We start from the raw sequence: 26617 nt of genomic DNA, 5'->3' as shown, positions 1-26617 counted from the left end.
CTGTCCAACAGAACGAAGAACTGTAGAACCATCTGCTCAGAAATATCTGGGAAAAATACTAATGTCCCACTAAGTGATCACCTAGCAAGGCAGATTTATCACGTTATCATCTGGGTCTTCTCCCATTAAATCCATTCGAGGAAAACAGGGACATCCACGAGAACTTTCTGAGCGTACTGGGCATAGCAATACCTAGTCCCTGGCTAACAAAGGTTGTTTTTAGCCAGTCACGGTTGACAATGAAAATGTAAGCAGTAGGCGCCATGAGAAACCACAACAAGTTAAGCTAGTCAAAGCAAAACTTATGTGATAGCACCAGCTACACGTTTGTCCTCCTGCACTGCCATGTTTGTTTTGGTTCGGCTGTAGACTCAGCAGCATTTTGATTTAGTCACAGCTGTATGTCCCGCCTTAAACCATAATATTGCAACATGATGGGTTCGAACTGTTTTGTGTCAGTCTCGAACGGTTAAGGCGGGAGCGGTACGAGATGGGTTCTTGTCAGACCCGGCGGCATGGGCGGGCATTGGGGGGCCGTGCCCGCCCTGTGAGCCAGCTGTGCCCGCCCTGGACTGAAAGTCTTTTGTTTTTATATATATACCTCGGAGTGGCCATCGTTCTATTAGTACTATCTTTGATGTGTCAATCATACAATTTAACCAATCAAATCAACGACTGAAGGCAACATGCTAGCCAATCACAGATGGAGTGGGGCGGGACACTGAGTTATAGCCTTCAGTCGCCGACGCGGTGTTCGGCTGTCGTCACCGTCGGTGTCGGTAGAGCGGGATGGAAATTTGGTCTGATTACCAAACAATTACAAGAAGTGACAACGAAGCAGACAAGAGCGAGCTGGAAGCAGCGCGATTAATTACTGTTTGAAATGTCAGCACTGAAGTCTAAAGTGGAGTAAACATTGACGCTAGGAGGGTTAGCTACGACAGCTAGGAGGGTTAGCTACGACAGTTAGCAGCACCAGGAGCAGATCTACTGCCAAATTGGAGAAACTTGGGTTACTTGCAGACAGAAGGGAACTCTGCTTTGTTCTGCTCCTTGCGCTACATACCTGCTGTAATTACAGAACCTCTTTTAGTGTGAATTTTTACTTCAGTCAGTGTTTAGCCTGATCTCATGCTAATAAGCGTGTAGCTTATGCTGGACTTTGAGTCAAGACACAGCACTACAGGTTACCCTATCTCACTGATAGTTTTCCAGTAACCCAACATAAAACCTGCCCAACTTAAAAGAAAAAGCCCAAATCTCAAACTCTCACGTTAAAAGCACAGAACTATTAAACACATAAGAACTATTAAACATAAGAATATGCCATTAGCACACAACTGCACTGAAGCAAAGAAAAAAACTGCATACGGCCTCCGAACAAAATATGCAATCAGAGAACCAAATAACACACACGATCTCTTTAACAATCATGATATACCGGAAAAAAATATTTATAAATAGCTTCCCAACATGAGTTGTAAATCTACCTTAATATAAACTTAATTTCTCTCAGTATAGGTCAATTAAACATTTCTCTTACACGCAGTCATGAAATATTTTTAAGTTGATAAGTAGAACTCAACCCCTCCTGGGCGTTTACATTGACCAAACACTTGATTAACCATTATTCTTTTCTTGTTTTATCATACCAATCAATATTATTCATTATAACTACTATTCATTGATGATGTCACATCGACAGATTCGACTTATTAAAAAAATAAATTGACCAGTATAAGTTGAAGGAGATGGCATTTTATTAAAATGTTTTGGTTTCCTGTCCAACGTTGACAACTATTTTGATATATTTTGTTAGTAATTCTTTCTAAAAGCCCAACAAATGTTGTAAAAAGCTTCCCAATTTTTTTACAACCTGCCCATAAACTATTTTTGTTCCAGCTAATTGGAACAAAAATTAGGCTTTTGTGTTCAAAAGCCTAATTGGTTGGAAGCCTGCCTAATTTGACAAAACTGACTACACTATTGCTATTTGTTTGTTCGTTACAGTAGTCACAGAGCCTTTGTGCAGCCTGAGTCATTCATATATATGTATATATATATATATATATATATATATATATAAGTAATAAATAAGTAATAAAAAACTTTTTAAAGTGTGCCCCTCTAAAAAAATGGAATGCCCCCCCTGTGATTTGTTTCTGCAGCCGGGTCTGGTTCTTGTGTGTTTGTGAACGCACGAATACCGCGGAAATTCAGCCTGCAGGAAAGGTTAACTAAGTGAGGCCGATGGAGGGTTATTGCTGTCGAGAAAAGAAGGTGACTGAATGGATACTTTTCTGGTTAAGATAGGAAATTCCTTGAAATATTGATTTTGAAGTGCAATGAGTTGATCAAGCTGTAAAAGTGGAACATGGTCTATAAGTTGTGAGAAGCCCATTTTAACTAGTATTACTTTTAAGTGAGCACACAACCTTGGAGCTGTTTTTAATCAGAATAAAATCTACCACACTGCAGCTTAAAGACATTCAGATAAATGTTATGCTGTTTAAAATTTGTACCTTCTAGCCAGATTTCCTTCTCTTTATTTCTTCATCCAAAATTCAAAGTAAAGATTAGAAATCAGTGAGGACAAAACTTGCAGAGACCTTAGATTCAGAATTACTGTTTTACTATGAAAGGAAACAAAAAAGGAAAAAAAAAAAAAACATGGATTCTTTACTCTTGGAATCCATTTGCGTTTTACTTTGTGATGCACCACCTACCTTAACATTGCTGCTGTCAGAAACCCACCGTCTCCTGGAAACATCCAGACCCCCAAAATGGACAAAGTGTGCACTGTACATGGGTGGTCATTAATGAAACAAAAATTCCAGCTGATTAACTTTTAATTTCACAGCTGACTGTGTGAAATTCAGAGGTACTGTGTATATTGCAGCCCTGTTAAAGATGTACTAAGGCAACCCTTAGTTTAGTGTACTAAAGGTTTAAAACTAATTTGTTATTATAAAGACTTGGCAACCCCAAGATGTAGCAGAGTGAGGTTTGGATAGATTTTGTTTTTTTAATCTGTGTTCAATAAATATGGCATCAAAAATATTGTCAAGTTATTTGTCCAGCTTTGTTTGTCACACGGTTAAAGTTTTTGCTCTAACTGTAAATGTGAACAAGTTTAGCTAAGGAACCACTTTTATGTTGCCATCTAGGGACTTTAAAAGCTCAACACTCATCTGCTTTAATAGAAACGCTTCACCCGAATTGCCTGCTGGCGGTGGTCAGAGGGCCTGGTGGCGCTGATGTACGGCAGCCTCGCCTCTGTCAGTCTGCCCAAGGGCAGCTGTGGCTACAAACATAGCTCACCACCGTCAGCCAGTGAATGTGTGCGTGAATGAGTGAATGACTGACTGCAATGTGAAGAGGTTTGGGGTCGTCAGACTATTTAAAGTGCAGTGCAAGTACAAGCCATTTACTGTTGCCATGTTGCAACCTTTTCTTTGTGAGGTCATGATACTTCAATTTTTATGCCGTTTTATACATCTCTACTATGTGATCTATATTATGCAAAATGGATCAAACAGCTCAATAAACCTCATACTCAGTTGGATAATCAGTTAGCTGCTTTGTTTAGCAGTAAATCTTTTGCTCATTATAGACCACTTTTCATCTGTAAGGTGGAATACACAGATTTTGTTGTTGTATAATCAGTAGAAATATTTGAAAAAAGGGAAAGAGAGAAAAATGCTCTAAGGAGAAGCTCAGGTCAAAAAACAAAAACAAAACAAAACCCAAAACTCCTAATTACAGTATCACACTTTAAAAAAAGAAAAGAAAAAAAGAAAATCAAGTGCACATTTCCTTGTTTCCCAAAAGCTCATTAGATGTCAATGTAATGTGTAGTTTTCTGTCCCCAGGGCCAGCAGTTACAGTATTTAAGCCAGAACAGTGTGCCATACATTACATAGTTAAAAAAGGAGAAAAACAGGACTGGTTGATGTAAAAAACCCTGTTTAATTTGAAATAACGTTGAGTTTCAATTTGCAGCGGACTCACACCTGGTGAGAAGAGACACAACAAAATGGACCAAAGCTGATTTGAAATGCCCCAAATATGTTACACTCTTCAAACACCCCATGATATTGTCCTCCTAGAAGTCCAACCTCAAGGTCTCTGCAAACCCAGATGTCACACAAATTCTCATGATTGATGTCATTTCTGCACATGAACAGAAAGTCTTTAAATGAGGGATTAAAAAAAAACTGAAAGAAAAAAACCTAATAATAATGACATTTCATTCTGACTGATCACTTTAAGCTGACCCTGTGAATGCGACAATGTATAATGTGCACATTTTCATGTGTGTCCGTGTGAGTGTCGGATGTCGGACATTCAATGTGGATCAGGACACACGAGGACTATGGCATCAAACTCAAGTTATCAAAAAAAAAAAAAAAAAAAAAAAAAAACAGCCATATAACCAAATGTATGCCATGGCCTCTGACAATCAGTGATCAATGTTTTCTATAGCTCTCTATAGTCGTATAGATATATATTTGCATCATATATATATAAGTAAGTAGATTTATTAAAAAAAGAGTTTTACTTAATTACAATTTCTTTTTATATTCATTATTGCAATGATTTGTTATCTAAGATGGTTTAAAAAAGACAGGTGAGCTCAGTTTTGCTACGCAGTTATTTACAACTGTTTTAAAAAGCAAGCTTTCTGGTATCTCTGCCCCAGCCACTGAAAAATCAGAGGGCGTAGAATGACAAACCAAGTGCTCATTAGAGCTTTAGCTAAATTGTGAAATGTATCTGTAAGCTTTAAAATTTAATTAAGTGCACTCAGCATAGACCAACCTGATTATAACCAGCAGAAACAATTGGCGGTCAGTGTCGAGGGCAGACCTGCAGAAAAAAAATATTTCCATTTGCCTATTTAGTTGTAAGTATACTGCCTTTAAAAAAAATCTCCTCTTGAACTTTTTCACATTTTGTCATTTTATACCCAAAACTTAAATGCATTTTATTGCTCTTTTATGTGATAGACCCATGCAAAGTAGCACATAAATGGGAAGTTGAAGTAAAATAATTACTTTTATTTCTTTTAATAAATAAAACACTGCTAAGTATGGGGTGCATTTGTATTAAGCCTCTTCAGTTTGCTATCCCTAAGTATAATTCAACACAAGCAATTACCATTAAGTAACATGAATAGGTGTTAAGGAGAGAAAAGATCAGGGAAGCAGCCAAAAAGGTCACGTTAACTCTGGAGGAGCTGCAGGAATTGACGGCTCAGGTGGGAGACTGTTCACACAGGGCAAATATTAGGCATACCCTCCATAATTCTTGTGGGAGTGGGAGCGAAAAGTATATTGTTGACAGAAAGCAATCAGTCCAATTTAATGTTTGCCACCAGCCATGTAGGTAGCACAGCAAACATTTTGAAAAACATGCTCTAGTAAGAACAAAACTAGACTTTTTAGCCTAAACACAGAACACTGCATGTGAGAAACACTGCACACACTTACATAATAGTATAATGTGCAGTGATCATTCCCTGTCAATGATAAGGGTGGCAAGATCATGTAAGGATATTATAATAAAATTATAGCTGGTCAGAGTTGTTGGGAAGACAAAGAAAGCTAAATACAGACCAATCCCAGTTAAATAAATAAGGCTTAAGGCTGGAGCAGGGATTTTCCTTTCTACAGGACATGGACCCAAAACACTTAACCAGAGCTACACTGAGGTGGTTTAGTTAAAAGCATAGTTATGTGTATGAATGGTCCAGACAAAATTCAGACCTAGATTCACTTATGAATCTGTGGAATGAATCCAGACTGGCTGAGATTGAACTATTTTGCAAAGGAGAATGGTCTTCAGATTAGCAAAGCTGCTGCAGACTAAATTCCATTAAATGATTGGTCAACTAATGAAGCATCAGGGGGAGGCTGAATACATATGCATGCCACACTTTTCAGATTGATATGTTAATATATAAACACATTTTCTACCCACTTCATAATTTTACATTAGTTTGTGTAAGTTTATTACCTATAACTTTAAGGTCTAATAAATTACATCAAAGTTTGAGATTGTACCATGACAAAATATAGAAAAGTTCAAAGAGAATGAATATCTTTGGAAGCCCCTGCAGATCAACTACTCAATAGGATTTGGGTTCTAAATCGTTCTTTTTTTTGCACCAACACCCCACCCAGCCTTCATCATTTGTTTTGTAAAGTTCTCTGATGTCCCAGTGGTTAGGTTGAGAAGCATTTCGAGCCATTTGAGATCTGCACATGTGTTGTTTGTTTTCATGTCTTAAGCTCTAACCTTAGCATCGCTGCCTAACAAAAAAAGTAATGATTATCTTGTTTTTCAGTGGTTCTGGTAATATAATGTTACTCCTGATGAAAAGACTACTAATTAATATATTTTTCTTGTACAAACCCCTGTGCATCCTGTAGTAAAGACCAGACACACATTTCTAGGTTATTTTACTTCAATGGTTGATTACCCAGCTGACTAAGATCAATAAATCATTCTGTTTGTTTGATAAAAAAGGCTTTTTTCATTTAGTATGAAGAGTCTGTGGCAAAAGAGAAGGTTTGCACAGTCTGACCGTTCAAGCTTACAGTTTTCTGGTCTCCTAATGGTTATAATATCTGGCACGCAGTCTTTGTAGGCAAGTAAAGATGATGACCATGATGATGACCATGAAAATACTGTTTTCCAGGGAATACTAAGGCTTTTGTCAGGGGGGCGTGGCTTATGGGTCTTCATTGTCCAATAAGACAGGAGCAGGAACGGAGTGGAATTGGGTGTCTTCAAAAGATTCGATCATCATCTTTATCGCTACCATCATCACAGTCTGATCAGCTTTGTGGATGTTTACTCAGATCAGTTTTTGTTTTTTTTGTTTTTTAAATCTGTGCTAGGTTTCACATTGGCTTGAAATCACAACATTGTCCTCCCCAGAATATGAAACAAGAACAACAACAAGAAAACAAAAAATCAGAATGCTGTAGGTAAGTGTGAAGTCTTGGTTGTCCATCTTTCTTTTTCTGCACCTCTCACTCCACAGTTTTAGTTCATTTGTCTTTTGTATAACGAGCCAATGGCAGCAGGAAGGTGAAATGATTTCGCAGAGTTCGTTCTTGTGTATTCAAGTGTTGAAAAATGTTTCTGTTTCTGAGTATTTTTATTCACTTTTATGTTGCTAAAATGAGGTGTCTGTATATGATATGTGCTGCAAGCATGTATCGGCGTTTTGTTCTCAGTCTTCTTGTTTGTGTGTGGTTAAGGCACGGCAGGTGTTTTTGGTTTTCAGGGCAGTCCGGAGGAGACCACTGCAAGGCCGGGGTGTCGGAGGGAGGCGTGACCAGCATGCACGGCTTTGGGGCAGTCTGGAGTCAGGACGCGGCCGTTCTCCCCCACGCTTCCCGTGATGGACAGTCGGGCCTTATTCCGCATGGCTTCAGAGAAAGAGAGCTGTGTGAGAAGAGATGGAGAGGACACAGGAAGGAGGTGGAGACAGCAAACATGGTTTTAAAAAACTCGCCACACAAACATGGTAACTGTACGGCGGCCGACAGGTGCAAACAAGCAACCAATGGCTGGACACGTTACAAATGGCCAAGCGGCTGCACAAAAACGAATAATGCAAACTGCAAAACAACAAGACAAAAAAACAATGCAGAAGAAAAATGCTCCTAAAGAACAATGCTGCAATTACCAAGAACAACAGCAAGTTTAAAAAGCTGCAAACTCGCTCGACATATTTATGTCGATATCTTCAGCATATTTTTTTCTTACTGAGGGTCTCGCCCCACTTGACATGGTGGGTGACTCCCTCTTGTGGTTTGGCTCTCTTCCAGTTTTTTTAGATCGACTTCGGAGCTTTTTTTAACTTGCTGTTGTTTTCGGTGCTTCCAACATTTTTTGCAGAGTTTTTCTTTAGCGTTGGATTTTCGTGTTTTTCAGTTTGCATCATTCATGTCTCTGCAGCTCGTCTAGCTGTTTGTGGTGCGTTTGCTCATGTCGGCCACCACAGAACTGTCCGATAAATGCAACCGTTCGCTAAGAACATCAAGATTCCAACTCACAAACATGCCCAAAACATTTACACATGCATGTGCCTGTGCACACGACACATAAACACTCATTGACCTGCTATCACATAAAATATAGCCATATATACTGTGTCCTTCACATTTACTGGCACCTCTGGATAAAATCTTATTTGTTTTATTTGACCAGGTGGGTTAGTTGAGAACTGATTCTCCTTTACAATGGTGAGATGGCCAAGAGGCAGAATAGCAGACACAAATGCAAAAGCAATAAATCTATTTAAATCTTTAAAATAGTATAAAAACATACTGCTCTGACCTAATCTAACCTCCTCCCTGTATTTGGTAACATAATATACATAAATCCTTGTTCAACCTTATTTGTTACAGTTTCTCTTTCAAACTTTGACTTGGCCAATTCCTGGAGATAAACACACATCTGCTTTACTTGAATAGCATGTTCTCCTTCTTTCCCATCGTTAACAAGGGCAAATTGATTTTAAAAAATGTCATTTTTAAACAACTAGATATTTTTTCTTACTTACACAATTGTTTTCAAAAGTTTAATTACGACAAAATCAATGTGACGTTATACTACGTCTGTATTTTAGGGTATTTACACATCTTACAGAGGGGTGCCAGTAAATCTGGAGGATAATGTACTGTAATAGATAAAAAAAGATATATAATTATTATTTCTCCAGATCAATTTGAAGCTGGATGTTATGCAAGAACTATCTAGCATTATTTTTTTTTTTTTTACGTTACAGTATCCTATTAATTGATATTGCCAGAATTAGATTTGGGGTTAGTGTTTAAAATCATATTTTAAAAATGCTACCAGAGTTGCAAATTTTATAAATATATTTTACAAACATTTCTTATTCCTCAAACAGGTCATCAGTAGAATCATTCTCTAATCAGATGTTATTAGGTCCTAATGAAAAACAGTGCCATCTGAATTCCTCCTGGCTTTGAGAAGAGGATTTGGTTAAAAAGTAATCTATACACAAAAGTAAACTTTTATGAGAAAAGGTTTATTTTTACTGGTTAAGAATCTTTCCTTGCAAAGGTAGCAGAGGGCACTTATATGCATCAACAGGGTCGCAAACTGTTTCACTAGATTTTGTAATAATGTTACAAAAATGCAGTAAGGAGCTGCTCATGGAGACATTGATCCATACTTCATCTAATACTCAAAAGCTCCACAAGAAACCGGTAAACTTTGTTTAGCAACAGAATAATTGTTTAACTATTCTAAAGGGTACAAAATGCATTTTCGTGCAAACCAAGTCAAATTTCTCTAGGTTTAGATACCACAAATGGACTATGTATCTAAGAAATGGGTAACTACAACCAAACAACACATTCAGATCACTATATGATCACTAATTGCTAATATTAATAATAATATACTGTTTTGTTTTACAAAAGACAAAGCAGGCAACAGTCAACAAACACGTAGAAGGTAGACAAGATACAGAAAGTAGACATCTGCACTGGGGGATGACATGCATTTCTGGGTTGTGGTTTCTGTACGCTATGAGATTCAGGTGTGGATTTTAAAGGATAGAGTTAGGAAGGTGAGGACCTTGGAAAGACAAAAGGAAAATGTGAAGGAGTGATTATTTTCTTTATAGGATCAGATTTATAGAGAGGGAGTGACTGACCATACTGCTCAGAGGTGGTTAACACTTCATGCAAACAGGGAACCAAGTGATGTTACCGCTGCAGCTACTATCTGAAAGTAGCACCTCACATTTCTGACAGCCTTAACTCTTTGTTTGAGACAGTTGCATTCTTGACAGGTTTAACGCCTTACTGTTTGATTTTAGTAGTGTAAAATGTATTGTTAGTGTCATACCTTTCAAGTAGATGCTACATTATGTTGATTATCAATTTAAATATGGCATGTAAGAAATACCCAAATTAAAGCAATTAGTATCCAGTAATATAAATGAGGCATAATACTCCCACCACTAGATGGCAGCAAAGGGCTTCCCTGTTATGTGTAGAATAGGCATCAACTGGCATTAGTTGGATACATAGCTATCATGCTACATTAAGGCCAAAAGCAGGTCTATAAGAGCTTTAAAAGTGATCTGGATGCTGTTGATTTAGCCATTTCTCAACATGACGTGTTAGTTTTACACAGAATATCTGCTCCCGGCCGGGCTAAGGTTCCATCAAGGAAATTTTAAAATGAAAATATTGTCCCTAAAAAATATATAGCTTGATTTTGATGATTTAGCTGGTTTGATTTTGTACGCCGAAATATCATTCAAGATATATGCAAAGCTTTGTTTGAAATTCATATTGTATATGATAAATACTATACGATATGATTAAGTAAAATAATAGGAAAATATTTGTATTTAAACACTGTATCAGAAACCCCCCAAAAGACTTCCATGACATGTTGTCAAGAAACATGATATTTGAAAAATAAAATTACATATTTGATAGCATTTTTTTCTGTTGATAAATGAAAGGCATTTAGGATCGAAACATAAACTTTTTAAAGACATTGTTGCTTTTAATCCTGATCTCCTAATAGTTTACATTTTACAGATGGAATGCCCATCTTGAATCTGGCTAATACTGTACTTTATGTCCTTCGTTTCACTATTGATATTACTTTATCATAAACGTAGATAGTGCCAGTTTATTTTAAGGTGAAATACATGTTATCTGAATGGTTTGTTATGCAGGCAAATAAACCTGGGTTCAGCACATCCTTTCACCTACCCCCACAGTAATTGCTCGGTGCCATCAGTAAATATGAGTCATGGTTTTGCAACATCACTGAGCGGCTGTTCTATATGAAGTGTTTGCTCATCAATTATCCCCCTCTATTGATGCAAAGTAAGCAGGTGGACTGTTTTAAAGTTGCCAGGGCTGTAATAAGCTGTTTGGACCATCTGTAACAGGGCTACACAACTCCAGTTTATGGATAGGACAGTAAATGTACAGTGGATGAGGGAAAATGCTGTCAGCTAATAGCAATCAGAGCTCGTTACACTCTAATTTATCTTTGGTGAAGCAAATTTAAAAGCAGTATACTTCTAGCTCTTCCTCTTACATTGTAAATGAAAACGTGTTGGGAAAATGTCTTATCATACCACCTTCTATAATCATAACAGTCACTATTTTGATCAGATTGATGGATGAGAGCAAAGTGAAAAAAGCAATGTGCAGCAAATAAATTACTAAATATATAGGTTGTCAAATAATAGTATGCATAAACTGAAAGCAAAGCATAGCTGTCCTGTTTTTTTTTTACAACAATGAACATAAAACATCATATTTTAGAGCCATAAAAGGAATAACTATAAAAAGCCTGAATAATAAATAAATAATCAGCCATGTATTTGCTTTTCAAACAAGTTATTTTAAAGGCATTTTTTGACAATAAAAAGGGTCTTGTATCCACGCCTCTCTTAAAACCAGGAAGTACATCAAGTGGCATATGTAGACGATCTGATCTGGTTCATAATGGATCACTTTTTTGTACATAGGACATTAATGGTTTTCTTGAGTAGGAAATATCTTTTTAATGGGAATTCATCCAATAGATGCTAACCACTTAGTGCCACAAAGAAAATCATTGAGTGCAAACTCTTGCTCCATATGTATGCAGGAAACTGCCACAAGCTCTACTAAACTAAATGGACAGGGAAAATTGCTTAAGCAGCGAGTCAACAGCCAGACCTCTGAAGCAACCACAGCTGTAGTTTGTGAGCATAAAGTTTACTAGCTAAGAAAATGCTTTCTATCACTAGCTATGTTTACATGCGGAAAATTCCTTAATCGGATTGAAATACCTTTGGATTAAAAAAGGGAAATATAATCTGATTTTGATAAAATCAGTTAATCCGATCATGACGTATGTTTATTCAGGCTTTATTCAGAAAAGAAGCACTGTGACATGCGCTGAATCCTCAAATTTCTCTAAAAAAACACAGAAGTTGTTCCTCCATCTGTGTTAAAGAAAAATCATAATAAAAAACAAAACTGTATTAGTTATATACTAGAAACAAACACGGAAAATGAACAATTATATATATAAACTAATGCAGTTGTTCTGTGTCGGTTGAGCACCCAGAATGGACCAGTACATGGGTCTAAGAACCGTTAAGACGTTACTGCACTCGCTAATAAAGCTGCAGGCTTAGTTACTAACACATGCATTACAGGATGAATGACATGATCGTAACAAGTGTTTAGATGGACGCTGTTCGGATTAACAAAAAACATAAACCTCCTGTCTCAAGTGGAACACAATTTAATTCCGATTGAATTTAATAATCTGAATGGTGTGTTTAGGTGACACATTTTTACTCCGATCTGCTAATTATTTTTATTAAGTATGTCCATGTTAACATTGCTATTGTTGTTTTTCCTTTTTGTGTCCTCTGTCTGCACAAAATGTCTGCTCATGTTTGCAGGTTAGGTGGCAGTTATGTTGAGTTGCACATTGCCCTTTTTAAAATAAAGTCAAAACGACAAAGTACAATAAATCAATGTCGCTTTATCCAAACAATTTTCCTACATGTTATCCATGTTTAGTCAAACCCTCTATGCAGGGGTTTCTTGAGATTTCAGAAGGCGAGCCTTGTTCTAAATAAACTGTCACAGTTTTGGTGTTGTTGTTTTTCTCCTCCAAAAAGGGATTACTTAAAGGTCAAGTTATTTGAAAAAACAACAACATAAAAGCTCAGTACCCACAGAGGTTAAAATATCTTGATAAAAGTTTTCTTCATTAGATGCCAGTCACATTATGAGGTCATCCAAACATGATTTAGTCAGAAACAAATCTGTGATAATTGCTGTCCACACAGCAGCTAATTAATTTGTAGCTAAGAGCAGTCACACATTTTAATGAGAAGAACTTTGGTTTCAGTGTTATGCTGCTTAGTTGGTTGGAAACCAAAATAAGCCTTAACTGAATGACAGTTCAAGAAATACAATAAAAATAATTTTTGCTATTTAAAGATCTTTACTTTTCCCAGTGTTTCAAAATTCCTTGTTATGGGAATGGAAAATTTAAATAGAAATAAAGAAATACCGAAACTTAAGTGTTTAACCTAGAAATTATCTATATATCTTTGCTGAGAACAAAATTGATCTATAGTCATTTTAAGCTTACACTGTCTTATCCCTCTCTAATGATGTATTACTGCTTCTCTTTTGCTATAGAGTTCATAAATCTATTTTTATAACAAGTAAGTAACAAGAGTTGTATTTTTGAAGAACATGACCAACAGATCTTTTGCTCTGGAAAATGAAGAATGCGTGTAACCTATATTACTGGAGTTGTGCAGCCCTGATTCATCCCAATAGTATCAGCAATTGACTGAAGTAACAATGCGGGTGCCGAGTCGATTCATTAGCCAAGAGCTTCACCATCACCGTCATCCTCCTCATCATCACCATCATCCTCATCATCTGCAGCCAAAGACGATGGAACCAAATTTTGATTACACAAATCTAACATCAATAACAAAAGAAGCACAAACCAGATTTTAAAATCTTAAGAAATTTTTAAAAATCCAAGAAAATGTTGGACTGATAATGAAAAAAAAGAAGAAGAAATAAAATAAAAATAAAAGCAGCCAAAACACAGAAAAAGGTACTTTGGTTCCACAATGCTTGACCACATCCTCATCACCACATCAAGAATGTGGCACGACAGCCACCAAAAAAACAAACTCTACAGCACTACCACCATGATCAACACCACCATTACCCCACCTATGTATGGGAGCCTCTAAATCCTACCCCTATATCTTGACCCCCTCGGAGCCGTACACGTTGTACCCCTCCCTATAAGTGGCTAGATTCTGGGTGCTGGGGGAGGGGCTGGGGCAGTGGGGGGGGCTAAGGTCCACCTTCATGCGCTTGGCTTCGGCCCGTGACTTGTAGCAGAACTCGACCAGGGCCACCAGCATGGCCAGGCCTAGGCCGCCCACGAGGATATAGAAGACTCCAGCCACGTTGGACAGGCTTAGAGCCTGGGACGACTTGTCCTGCAGAAAGTAGGAGCGAAGGAAGGAGGGAAGAGTCAGGGAGATGGTGTTGTGGAAGGTTTGATGTTGAAAAAAGGATGTTTGGAAAAAAAAATATATGGATGAATGGAGGAGAAAGTGGTGAAAGAAAATGGATGATTGAGGATGAGCATGAAGAATGAGATAAGAAAGAGTCCAGGTGGAAGAAGAGTGATCAGAGTAGGGGTGAAACAGGGGAAATAAACAGAGAGAATAAGAGAACAGTGTGTTAGACACTGGGAAATAGACCTAGCAAAAAATAAGTGTTTCATTAATTACAGCTTTTCTATGCTACTGAAAAATACAGTACAGCAGGATTGGACTGATCACATTATTACAAACTACGAGCTACAAGTGTCACTACTGCCATCACAACACTACAAAACACATTTAAAACACATTTATGACATGGTACAGCTATAAAACTGTTTTCTAAAGCGATGTATGAGATTCCAATTATGCGTAGATCAGTAAATGCCCTTTGTTTTCACAATGATAAAATAGAAAGCTTCTGGTAAGCTGCTGCAAAAATTTTGAAAACTGGTGTAATATTGCGTCTTTAATACTAGGGTATAAACTAAGTGTGTAAATATTTTTACACATTTTTATTATTTTTATATGAAGCCTCTGTGGTTATATGTAAATGCAAACTGATCATATTATATTATTGGCCTGCAATGGTATTTCTGTTTTTATTCCACAGTAATAACTCATTCTACATAAGCACATCCATTCAGTTAGAATCTGGATGTTTTCAATTCTTTTCTTGATACGTGTTGACTTTTCTGTTCATATTTTGACAAATGTCAGATTTCTGTACAATTTGAAAGCTCATACTGGCTGCATTAGTAACTATATCACAGTTATTTTACTTGCAGTGCATTGCAAACGTGTTCATAAATTTTAGCTCCAAACGTTTGTCATGTTACCGCCACAAACACCAATGCATTTTTATTAAGATTTTAAGTGATAAATAATTACAAAGAGGTACATAAATGTGACTGGAAGGAAAATTATACAGTTTTCAATTTATATTAAAAAAACAATCTGAAAAGTATGGTGCCCATATGGATTGAGTATCCATCATTCAATACTTTGTAGAACCAACTTTTGCCAAAGTCATAGCTGTAAGTGTTTTGAGAGTAGCACCATCGTTGCTCTTATAGAGACTGGAATGATTGCCCGTTGTTCTTTTCAAAGTATCTCAAATTCTCTCTGACTGGTTGGAGATATCTATATATACATACATCTATATATATATATATAATATATATATATTTATATATATATATATATACATATATATATAATATAATAGATTACTATTATATATATATAGATAATATAATATACATATATAGATAGAGAATCATACCTATAATAGATATACATACATATCTATACATAATATAGATACTATATACAGAATAGATACATATCAATACCCATCTACATATATATATAATATATATCTATAATATATATATATAGATATTCACACACACACGCAGATATATAATATATATATATATATATATATATTATATATATATATATATATATATATATATATATATATTATATATATATATATATATATATATATATATATATGAGCATTAGTTTTCAAGTCTGGCCACAGATCCTCAACTGGATTTAGGTCTGAACTTTGACTGAGTTATCTTTTTACTTTTGTCTAAGCCATTCCATCTGGGTAGAAAGGATCTCCTCCACCTCAAAGGTCTGTTGCAGTCTCTAACAAGTTTTCTTTCAGAATGGAATCCAGTATTTAGCTCCATCAATATAATTGCTCCATCAACAAGGCTTTCCTGTCCATACTGAAGAAACAACTGCTGCTAGTATTAAATATGAAGCTGCCATTACTATGTTCCACCGTGGGGATGATGTGTTCAGGGTTTTGCACATCTTCAACTTTCTGCCACTCAGTACATTTTTGAACATAGACAAAAAACAAACAAATAGAAAACAGTTATATTTGACCAGAGCACTGCATTCCCCTTAATTGCAGTTCTCAACGGTTGGATTGGTGGAAATTGCAAAAAAAAGGGGGGTAGAAAAGAAATACTTCTTATGACTTTCTATCAACAATTGCTTTTTTCTCTGCCACTCTTTCATAAAGAACAGATTTGTGGAGTGCTTGAGTAATAGTTCCCCTGTTGATCTCTGCAGCGCCACCTGAGCTCGCCTTGCCCAACCTGCTATCCTTAGGTGGATAGGCATATCTTGGTATTTTTGCAGCTGCGACATACTCTTTCCATTTTCGGGTAATGGATTGATCAGGGCTATTTGAGATTTTCAAAGTACTGGACATTGTTTTATAACCTAATCCTGCTTTAAACATCTCTCCAAACTTTATCCCTTAGCTGTTAGGTGATTAAAATACCCAGAGATGAGCTCACTTCACTCATTGAGTAGCCTCTGAAGGCAAAAATACTGCGTATATAGGTATGTTGAAAACTGTTTGTCATTTTCCTTCGACTTCACAATTATATGCCATTTAATTTGATATATTGCAGAAATTCAGATGAAACTGACTGGGATCTGTGTTTATAACATGACAAGATGTTAAGAAGTTTATGGGGTATTTTTGGAATATACTGTAAGTAATGGCCAACAGCAGCGCTTTGCCTCAGATTCTTTAATTTTAAATGGCTCAGTAGTTTATTTTCCCCAAAATAAAACTTTGAACATGAACAGTTTAGAAGGCCTACACCCTTACCAAACAGGATAAAGTTATGTGAAATGAACCTAGCTTAATAAAATATGAAAACATAGAAGCAAGGGAACATATCTAAAAAAAAACATCAGTACAAATTCCCAAGAGTAGATGCGTTTTAAGACATCAAATCTAAATTAACAAATGGGAATAAACAGAAATTATGAAATGTGGGAATTTCTGATGCCACTGTAACTTTAATGAAGATGGGGTTGCCGCAGATTGCTACAGAAACTGGACAAGTATTTGCTGTAATTCTGGTGTGGAGTTAACCAGAACATTGATTAAAACTGGTTAAAAAAAACACACTTTGGGAAATCACCAGATGGACTTTTAAATTGTATATCAAGCATGCTTAGAATTTCCTTTGAGCTAATCAATACAGTTTTGAAAAAAGCTACTTCTAAGGCAGTAGTTGCAGTAATCTGAAGCGTATTCAAGATGAGTTTCAGGCTAGCGTTCTGCAGGCCACAGCAGCGTGAGACTGACCTTACTTCCAGAGTCCTTGGGTCCACACTCTCCCTTGTCATACCACCATTTGTTTTTCAGTTTGTCTAAGACGCCTGCTTCGCTCAGTTTCAAAACTGCAAGGTTTACCGGGGTTCTTTGCGTGTAAAAATAACATAAATAACATCATAGGTCATGTTATTTTATGTTATTATGGTATTTCACATTTGCATTGAACATCTCAAGTCACACAGAAAACTTTGATTGACATACAAGTGACCTAGCATGGATCCCACTGAGTACATGTGTGTACGCTCGTTTCAGGAGGGGCTGGGGCGGGGGGGGCTTACGAGGAGCTAAGTCGAGCTACAGACATATGAGTGGGACCCACCTTTGTCACTCATGGTAACACATTCATGCCGCCCCTGCTGATGTCACAATGAACCAGAGGATGATACTATCAGGACAGGACTATTAGCATCAGGCTAGCTCTATACTGCTACTGAGAAAAAGTTTCAGGTTTCCAACTTAAAGTGAGAAGCTCAAAATTTCAGAAACTCAGCATTTCAACTATTTTTTGATTTGATGTTTTTTTTTTTTGTCTATTTTTAGTTGATTAGTTTAGTACAGACTATAATATAAACGTGTCTCTGCAGGTTGGCTCTAATAATGTCTTTACTTTATAGCTGAACTGCTGTGACTCAGCTAATTTAGGCTTTGCCAAAAAAGCTTTCAAATATAAAGCAAGATAATGCATCTGTTAATACATGAGACTGGCACCCAACGTTTTACGGGCGCGTTTCCAAAATAATTGATCTAAATTACTTTGGTGTGCCTTCATAATTTCCTTTGAGTTGGTGATGCAGCAAATCTATAATTATTGTATAACTAAATAAAAAAAACATTTCATTGGTGTCACACTGACGTGGTATTTAATGGGAGATTAATTTAAAAGAAGGCATCAGAAAACCATTGGCTCACATGGCATCATCTTGACACAGAAAGTATGTTACAACTATGGCAATTCTTGCTTTAAATGCATAAATTGCTTTCTCCATAATATACTACCAACAAGCCACAGTGAACACGGTTTTTAGAGTAAAGAAAAAACAGCATTTAGCTTATAGTATAGTATAGTTCTGAAAATGTAAAAAAAAAAAAAAAAACAGATACTGTTGCTGTGACAAAGAGATTTATAGAGTGATCTATACTTACAGAATAGATTATTGTAAAGTTGGGTTTAAATTAAGAAATTAAAGTCAAATCATTTCCTGCTTGTTTTTCTTACCACTATCCCCATCAAACTAACATCATTTAGTTCAGCTTTTATAGATAAACACTAAGATAACTCATGGCACTGCCCTCATCTTTGGGTGCAGAATAAATGTTGATATAAAGGAATTAACTGATAAACATCTGCATGTTTGTGTCACAGTGCAGGCATACAGTCTAACTTCTGGGAATTACCTTGAAACTAGTCATATTTAAATCCTCTGATTAGCCTACATGCATTGAGATTCACTTAAACTTTGGTCAAGCTGCATGAGTAAGAATAACATAAAAAAGAGAACTATAACCGGCTTTGCATCTGATTCAAATCAACCTCAGATCCAAAATCTCACCTGTAGTTATTAAAACAGTGATAAAACCTGCTACACAACATCTCTACAGTTACCAAATGCTAAAATTTCAAACATTCGTTAATTTTTTTCTCTTCTATCCCCAGAGCTGCCACTAGGGGAAATATTCCTGTCTTGACAGTAATCCCTCCTTTTTTTGTACTAATAACCATCTTTCAGATTTTTAGTCAAGATTTCCACTTCTTCTCAATTTAGAATATGTTTAGGAAGTCAATAGTGGAATTAATATTTTTAAATGCATTTTGTTCAGAGTAAGAAAACACATAATTTCATACAGGATTTATTGAATTCCTGCCTTTTGGAATTTAGTCAAACCAATTGGTTCTGTCACAAAATGCTTTTTGAAATGTGTATTTTGAAATAAGTGCTTCCTTATCACAGAATAGAAATCTTTGCCTGTATCTAAACAATATTTGCTCTCTGCGGTTGAATATCTTTGAGGTTGTTTCATAGGGTTCAGGCTTCTTTCACATTTCCCCTCCCTGTATGGTGCATAAACACTTTGGCGGGGCGGATGCATGTGTTACCCTCTCCAAGAACGGGGGCCATCGCAAGCTGCTACGGCTTGTGAGCGGCCCCTGTCGTCGAGTAGTTGGGGAGGGGCGGGTGGGGCAGACAGAGAGGGCTAACCTTGGAATCCCCTCCCCCGCTGCCACATTCTCCTTTGTCATACCACCACTTGTTTTTCAATTTGTCCAACAGGCCCTGCTCGTTGAGTTTTAGTACGGCCAGGTTGACCGCGTTTCTTTAAGTAAAAAAGGAGGGACAGATAACATAGTTTGGTCAGAGCAGAGAATGGAAGGACAAACAGACAAGATGGATGGAAACCACAGCCATGAGGAGGAGGAAAGAAGGAAGAGGATGAGAAGACGCATGGAAAGGGTAAATCAAGAGGGGCTTAAGGCATAAAGGTGAGCTAGTGGGGAGAGATACACCCCAAAAAACTCTGTCTCCTACTGTTTCAGTTCTTTATTTTATTTTTTTACCATTTTCTACTAACTTGTACAGTTTTATAGGTAAATTTTTATGTATCTCATCTGTTGCGGTTTACCAGCATGTACTGGTAAGAGGTTGCATCAGAGGTTCCCGACTGTATGAGTAAACTGAGGTAACTGTTTCTCTGCAGCCTGCTGATGGTGCTCTTGTCCACTTCTGCTGCCCCTCCGTCTCTCTGCCGAGCTACACGAATGAGAACTGCAGCAGTCATTCTCCCGCTACCGAGCCGACTGACCTTCAAACTAAATCCCCAGAGACGAGGCTAAATATCTGACATTCCTGGAATGTATGCAAAGGAATTTTGTCCCTTGTAAACAAAATCATCTGAGAATTATGCATGCGTGCACTGGTTCTTAAGCTCTATAACGAACTGGGCTCCCAGGGGTCAACGTTTGTGCAAATTTGTTCTTTGCATGATACTTACAGTGGCTTACAGAACTGTTAAAATAGGTAGTTTTTTAATTATTAAAATTAGACTTTATTAAATCACTTCCAAACTTTGCCCACATGTAATGTAACATAAACTGTACAATTCAAGTGAAAAAGCCTGTGTGTAGAACTAGGAGTGTGGTAGCAATACACGGTTCTTCGGTTCCAAAGGAAACATCCAAGCCTCACTAAAATCTACCAAAACTTTTTGGGATGTGTCTGGGTCTGATGAAACCTAACGTTGTTTGTTCCCAGCTTTTTTTTTTTTTTTTTTTTGAAAAAGTTGTAATCAATAAGTCAAAGTGTATTTATACTTTAACAAAATAAGTTCTTTGAGAGAAGAGTTAGCCGAACCCTAACTCCAAAGTTTTGGAAATGTCAAGCCTGAAGTTCTGAACTAAATTCAAGAGGAAATCTGTTGGGTTCAACTGAAGTCGTTCAAATCTTTAGATTTGGATAACATTTACAAGGTAAAGTGAGTAATTATTGCCAAATGGGGGATGCTAACAGACTCCTACCAAGGAAGACTACATGCTGAAACTGAACAAAAAGGTATTTTAAGGGCATTCACTAATATCACTACTAAATTAAAGCAGTGTTTTTACTTTGGCATCTTTCTTCTATTAGATTTGTTTGTTTTTCACTTGAATCATGCAATAAATAGGCCACACATATGTGGATAAAGTTTCTCAAATTATTTGATGTTGTCTCATTATTTACATAATTAAAAAAACCTGCATTATACCAGGGGTGCTAGATACTTTTGAGATCCACAACATATATTAATTCAGTCTTTTTGTTCTATTATTGCTCTCCTCGTCAAATTTGCATATGAGATATGTTTCTTCCTTTTATCCCCTCTGAAACTCTTTTACAGATGATTTGGCAACTCTACAGTTATTTACTGAGCTTTTTATCAAAGTGTCAGGTTACATGTGTTTCAGTCTGCTGATTTGACAGCACGCCTGACAACGAATCTCAGAATTTGATGGTCCAGTTCATAGTTAACCTATGCTGGGGCTGAGAAGTTGTTAAATAAACAAACAAAAATACAGACGAGCTCCAGACAGAGACAGTGTTCTTTGGGGGAATCTTGTCTACAAGCTGTAACATCTCAACATAGAGGGTATGGATGAAAACAGTTCAAACATATCTGATCAGAAAAAAAAAAACATTACAGTTACTCAGTGATATTCATATAACAGCAGGTAAAGTTAAGAAAGCAGAGTTTATCTACTGACATATTGCAAAAATAATCCATGCCTATCATTAACATCATACAGTCAGCTTAGGCCTATCAATAGTACACCAGGAGGAGAGGAAGACTCAAACTCAGGCACACTCACCGCCACATGTGACCTGAAGACGGTGCTTTCTATCAACCGAGAAACCAGAGACAGCCATGGATAGTTTCAGAAATGAGCTCTAAGGGGGCTTAAACAGTACCTTATCCACAAGCTGTCAATCACTTCCCCTCATAAAAGGAAAACTTTTTATTTCAATAGGAGTTGCAGGAAGGCTGAGGTCTTAAATTTTTTTTTTTTTTTTTTTGGGGGGGGGGGAGTTATAGTACAGGACGTGAGACTGATGGAGTGTTTACGTTTTTGCCTTTCACAGAGCAAATCTGCAACAAAGACACAAATAGATGGAGGAGCAGAAGAGAGAGCAGTTGGTCAAATTTATTCAATCATTTCTCCTCTATGGGAAACATTGACACTAAGAAGATTTAAAGCTCTTGCCATTCGGTTTAAACCTTTGAATTTTCCGATTTCAGTCCAATGACACCGCATCTTATAAAAGCAAAATCAATAGCTGCAATTTCAGTCTTTACACTTTAGTGCTAACTTGGGTGCGATTTAGTTCTGATAACTTTCGTAACACACACACACACGCAAACCTGAAAACATATACTAGACAAACAACCCAGTGTGTGGATAATTACCAGATGGGATTTAGATATGGATTTTAAAAAGAATTTAACCTGAACATCAAAGATTATTTTTCACACGCTCGTGATCATGGGCACCAATGGGTCAAAGATCACGATTGCCTTGTTCAGTTGAACTACAAAAAGCAGACAATGATAATTTAGATGAATAATTATTGAAGCTTTTGGTATTGTGTTGATGCATGAAAACATTAAACAGGACTTTGTTTTCATTTGCCGTGTCACACACAAAAGCTATAAAGGATAAACTTTATAAATGATTGAAAGGACAAACTAAATAATGATTCCAGGGCATCACAGGCCGCATCCAGATCTGACACTATCATCCGTCCTGGGTGATCTGATCATGCCCGGCAGGTGCTGAACGCAGACGTGAACCCATTCAAAGCGTACTCAAAACAGTTTGGCTCCGGCCACTTTCCGAGTTGGTCTTAAACAATTCATCAGCATTAGTCCAGAAGCCTGGAAGCGGTGCGTCCTGAGACAGTGAAGGACTGCCCACTGACCTAATGTGTCTTCTCTTAAGCAGACGAGTGTCATTATCCACTGGTGTTTCTGTTTTAGCCTTTCTATTGTGTTTGTTCCTGATATTTCTATTTTTGTCAGTTTTTACATTTTGCCATAAGGTCTTGTCAGATTACATTTTAAATCACTTAAAGCATCAATTAAACAAATAAACTTAAGTCCACAGATGCGCTCCATCACGTTTTACTGAACTTCAGCAATTTTGCAAAATAATTTGTTGTAGATTTGTTTCTAGATGTACAAAGCTGATACTGACACACACCAAATGCAGCTAGAGATTGTCCTTGACTCACATGGGCTAAGTAAAAAGGCATACCACACTTTTTATTTGTTAAAAATCTAAAAATGGAACTCGTGTAAAATTATGTATCATTTTACAACCACTTCACCATGATGAACTCATTTTTAGTGATTTATCAATAAATGAATAAATCCATTAAAGTCTGAGGTTGTAATGTCGCAATGTGGGAAAACGGATATATGGGTATGAGTTCTTGAGTTAACTTTCTCTGAGAAACATTTCTAAAAAATACAGCAGAGTTTTCAGGCTTAAAGTTTTAATGGACTTTTTGTCAGAATCTTAATGAATTTAAAGGAGAAAAAAAGTTTTTCAGGTCTTCTTTATCAGTGGGTTAGGAAGCAGGCCTGGTAAGGGAAGGTTTTCTCTGCAATGCAGCGTAATATTTGTTTTGATTGTAGTCGAACCTGACCCCACCCAATGGGGTCAGGACACCGTATCAAAACCTGCTCCGTTTCAATGTCATAAAAAGAATTAGCTTTCCAGCTTTCTGCACAGCTTTACACAGTGCTATATGCTGTGTGTGCTGCAAAATTACTTGGAAATACCTTTCAGCTGACAAGAAGCTATGGGGTGTTTTACTGCAGTGGGCTTTAAATAGGGTAAAGTCTTTGGTGTCTTATGCTCATGCTGAGCTCTGTGAAATCAAAAGTCATTTGTGCTCCTTTACTTCTCCCATATGGTGTCTGTAATGCTTTAAAGTGAAGCTCGTCAGGAGTTTAGTACTCTTATAACACAAATTGCAATCTAGGTGGATCTGAAGCATGTTAATGTCTAAATAATAACACAGAGCAGCTGACTGAATGTGTCAGTGATTTTCCATCAATTAGCCCCGATGATGGTATTCTGGAAAGCCATTAAGAGTCGTAGCTAAATGCTGCATGTAGAGCAGATAACAGATATCAGCTCTTTTAGGGCATATTTTATTGCTATGTTAACAGTTACGTTTAAAGCATTCCATTTATTTCTGCAGTGGCTACGTCTAAACGGGGCCAGAAACTATAAAGTTCAATATGCCTTTGTAACAGTAAAATATGATTTGTCCTGTAGCTTTGGAAGCTTCTGGAAATTGTATGCTGTTGGATATAGTGGTAATTCCTGTGTGATTGGTTAATTCATATATTGAATATGGTTTTATTTTTTGGTGCTAGCACTGAATGTTGTGTCGACTGTGAGCAGATTAGAGAAAATTACTAAACTTTCCTCTGGTTGGTAAATGCGTACGTATGAACAGCCCATCTGCAAAGGCACAAACAGCCAAAAGGGGCAAAATGACCAGTAACTATTTCTGATTTGTGATAAGATGGCAGTTTTGCTCTGACACACAATAAAGTCTTTGCGTCGTTCACACAGCCCTCTGATAAGTGAATTGGATTCATTGCTTTCACTCTAAAATAAAATCTTGGTTGCTCTTATTGAGAACTTAAGTTAACAAGCCAGAAGAGTGAGGAACTAAAAGGAGTATAAAGCCAAAATAATAAAAAAAGACCAACTGTAGTTATATCCAGTTGCTGTCTCATTCATTTCCTCTATCTCAAATATATATTTTGTTTGTAATCAAACTTTTATGGATACATTGATTTCTAAGTATTGTGCTATTTCAGGTGCTTGTTTGGCATTCTTTGGAAATGTACCCACGTATGGCATCAAAACATTCAATACCATACTTCTTTTCGTGCGTGCCTTTGTAATTTTGATGCAGGAAGCCTTATTAGTTTGACTAACTAGTCCCCCCATTGACCGGGCCCCTCAGTTTTATCTTTCCTGATTGTCTATAAATTCCCCCCTTGTGGCTCTGAAGAAAGTGTCAAAGGTCTGAGGTTCTACCTCTCCTCATGGCAAATTTCTGCAAATACATGTATCTTACGCTAATCATCATCATCATCATCAGCAGCAGCAGCAGCAGGATCATCATCATGAAAAAACACAATGAAGACATAGGACAAATGGACAAAGTTACCTGGAAGTTGGCCCTGTGGAAAAAAGAGGAGTGGTTGACAGTGCAACAGAGGTAAGAACCACGAATGTGATGCATGGCTTACAGTGACACTGGACAAAGAAATGAAGGTGACATGCCCAAAATCAAAAAGACAGGTGGCAGAAAAGCACGGGTACAGCAAAAAAACGTGACATAAATAATTACACACAACACAAAAAAAGGAAAACAAGCAAGAAAGAGAGAGAGAAATTAAAGCAAATAAAAAAGCATGATGACATAAATGATAATTTCTGAAACGTTTATTTGTCACTGCTGCCAGGTAAAACTGCTGCATAAAGTTTGAGTTCATCTATATATATTTTTTTGTGGTTTGGTTTCTAAGAAAAATAATGGCTGATGATCAAATTCTTCAGATTTGTGTGTTGAAAATCTGCCACCTGACAGCAGTGACACTCTGGTCTATGCGTGGGATAAAAGGCACAGCAGGGTAGGTGGAATATCGCAGCAATAGTACAGTCTCAGCGTTGCTACTGTTTCCTATTGTTACACTATTCCACCCACCTTAACTGTGAGCCTTTCGGTGTGGCAATGCCATATCCTTTGGAGTCCAGATTTCCTCCCACTTTCATAGTGTCACAAGGCTTTCGCTGCTCCGTGTATTCATTCATGGTGGACTCCAAGAGGAAGGCGTACTTCCCCTTGGACTTGCGCACTCTTGCCACGCCCTCCGCCGTGGTTTTGGTGAAGACAGACGGCTCAGCGGACTTCATGTAAGACCACATCTTCTCGTAAACGGCTATCTTGGACCTCTGGTTGTGGAGCGGGGTGGAGAGGAGAAAGCAAGGATTATCTACATATTATGGTTAAACGGTACGAACACAGATTTTGAGAACGAGTCCAGTTTTTGTGATTTGTACAAGAAAATTAAATGAGAAAAAGTTAAAAAAAAAGTAACGATATCTGACATAAATGTCAAGTCGGGTGCTTTTTTACACACCCGCTATCTAGAAAAAAAAAAGCACTTTAGACAGACACACACACAAAGAATCAAGTGTACTAGATTTACAAAATAAATTCAGTCCATTTACAAATCTAGGTAAAAATCGATCATAATACAAATATTATGTGTATTCATTGATTCCGTCATTAACCAACATTTATTGGAATTAAACAACTTTGCACATTATGTACAATTTTGGTATTTGATGAAAATGTGATTATTCACTATTAATACATTTTTTCATATTCCACCGCTAATATATACCCATTTAAACTTTTTACATTTGCTTATGTTTCATCCACTTTTAACTGATGTTTTTTGGATTTCATGTAAAGTAGGGCTTGGTTGTAATCTTTCCCAAAATTCTTAAAAAATACAAATGCACTTGTACTATTTAATTTGAAATCCCAAAGTAAAATCCAATGCAATTGTCTGGCTTCAGAAGCTACCTAGTTGTTTAATTGAACGTGTGCAACTGAGTTTTATCATAAATCCAGTTGTTCTCTTAAAACCTCAGTTTTTCTTTTGCAGCCACAAGGCTCATGGTAACTGGAGAAGCTGCGGTGATCCACAGC

At 37.0% G+C, this 26617-nt stretch overlaps 1 protein-coding gene across 6 annotated transcripts in view; it reads right to left on the bottom strand.

The window, feature by feature from the left end:
- Positions 1-3949: 3949 nt before the first annotated feature.
- The window catches only part of gria4a (glutamate receptor, ionotropic, AMPA 4a), a 178385-nt gene continuing 155717 nt past the window's right edge, over positions 3950-26617 (bottom strand). The window contains exons 15-18 of one of the 6 annotated variants that reach the window (XM_036150275.1): positions 25604-25851; positions 19538-19652; positions 13928-14065; positions 3950-7458 (exon numbers count right to left, since the gene is read on the bottom strand). In XM_036150275.1, coding sequence (XP_036006168.1) covers positions 7294-7458; positions 13928-14065; positions 19538-19652; positions 25604-25851 — 666 coding nt within the window. In that variant the 3' untranslated portion in view covers positions 3950-7293. Of the gene's footprint in view, positions 7459-13790; positions 14066-17309; positions 17425-19537; positions 19653-25603; positions 25852-26617 lie in introns of those variants that run through there. The other 5 variants (XM_036150276.1, XM_036150278.1, XM_036150277.1 and 2 more) reach the window with 5 other exon arrangements.

The sequence above is a fragment of the Fundulus heteroclitus genome, chromosome 18, assembly GCF_011125445.2.
Source record: "Fundulus heteroclitus isolate FHET01 chromosome 18, MU-UCD_Fhet_4.1, whole genome shotgun sequence".
Lineage (NCBI taxonomy): Eukaryota > Metazoa > Chordata > Actinopteri > Cyprinodontiformes > Fundulidae > Fundulus > Fundulus heteroclitus.
The sequence above is the reverse complement of the archived record's forward strand: the minus strand, read 5'-3'. Positions and strand labels throughout refer to the sequence as shown.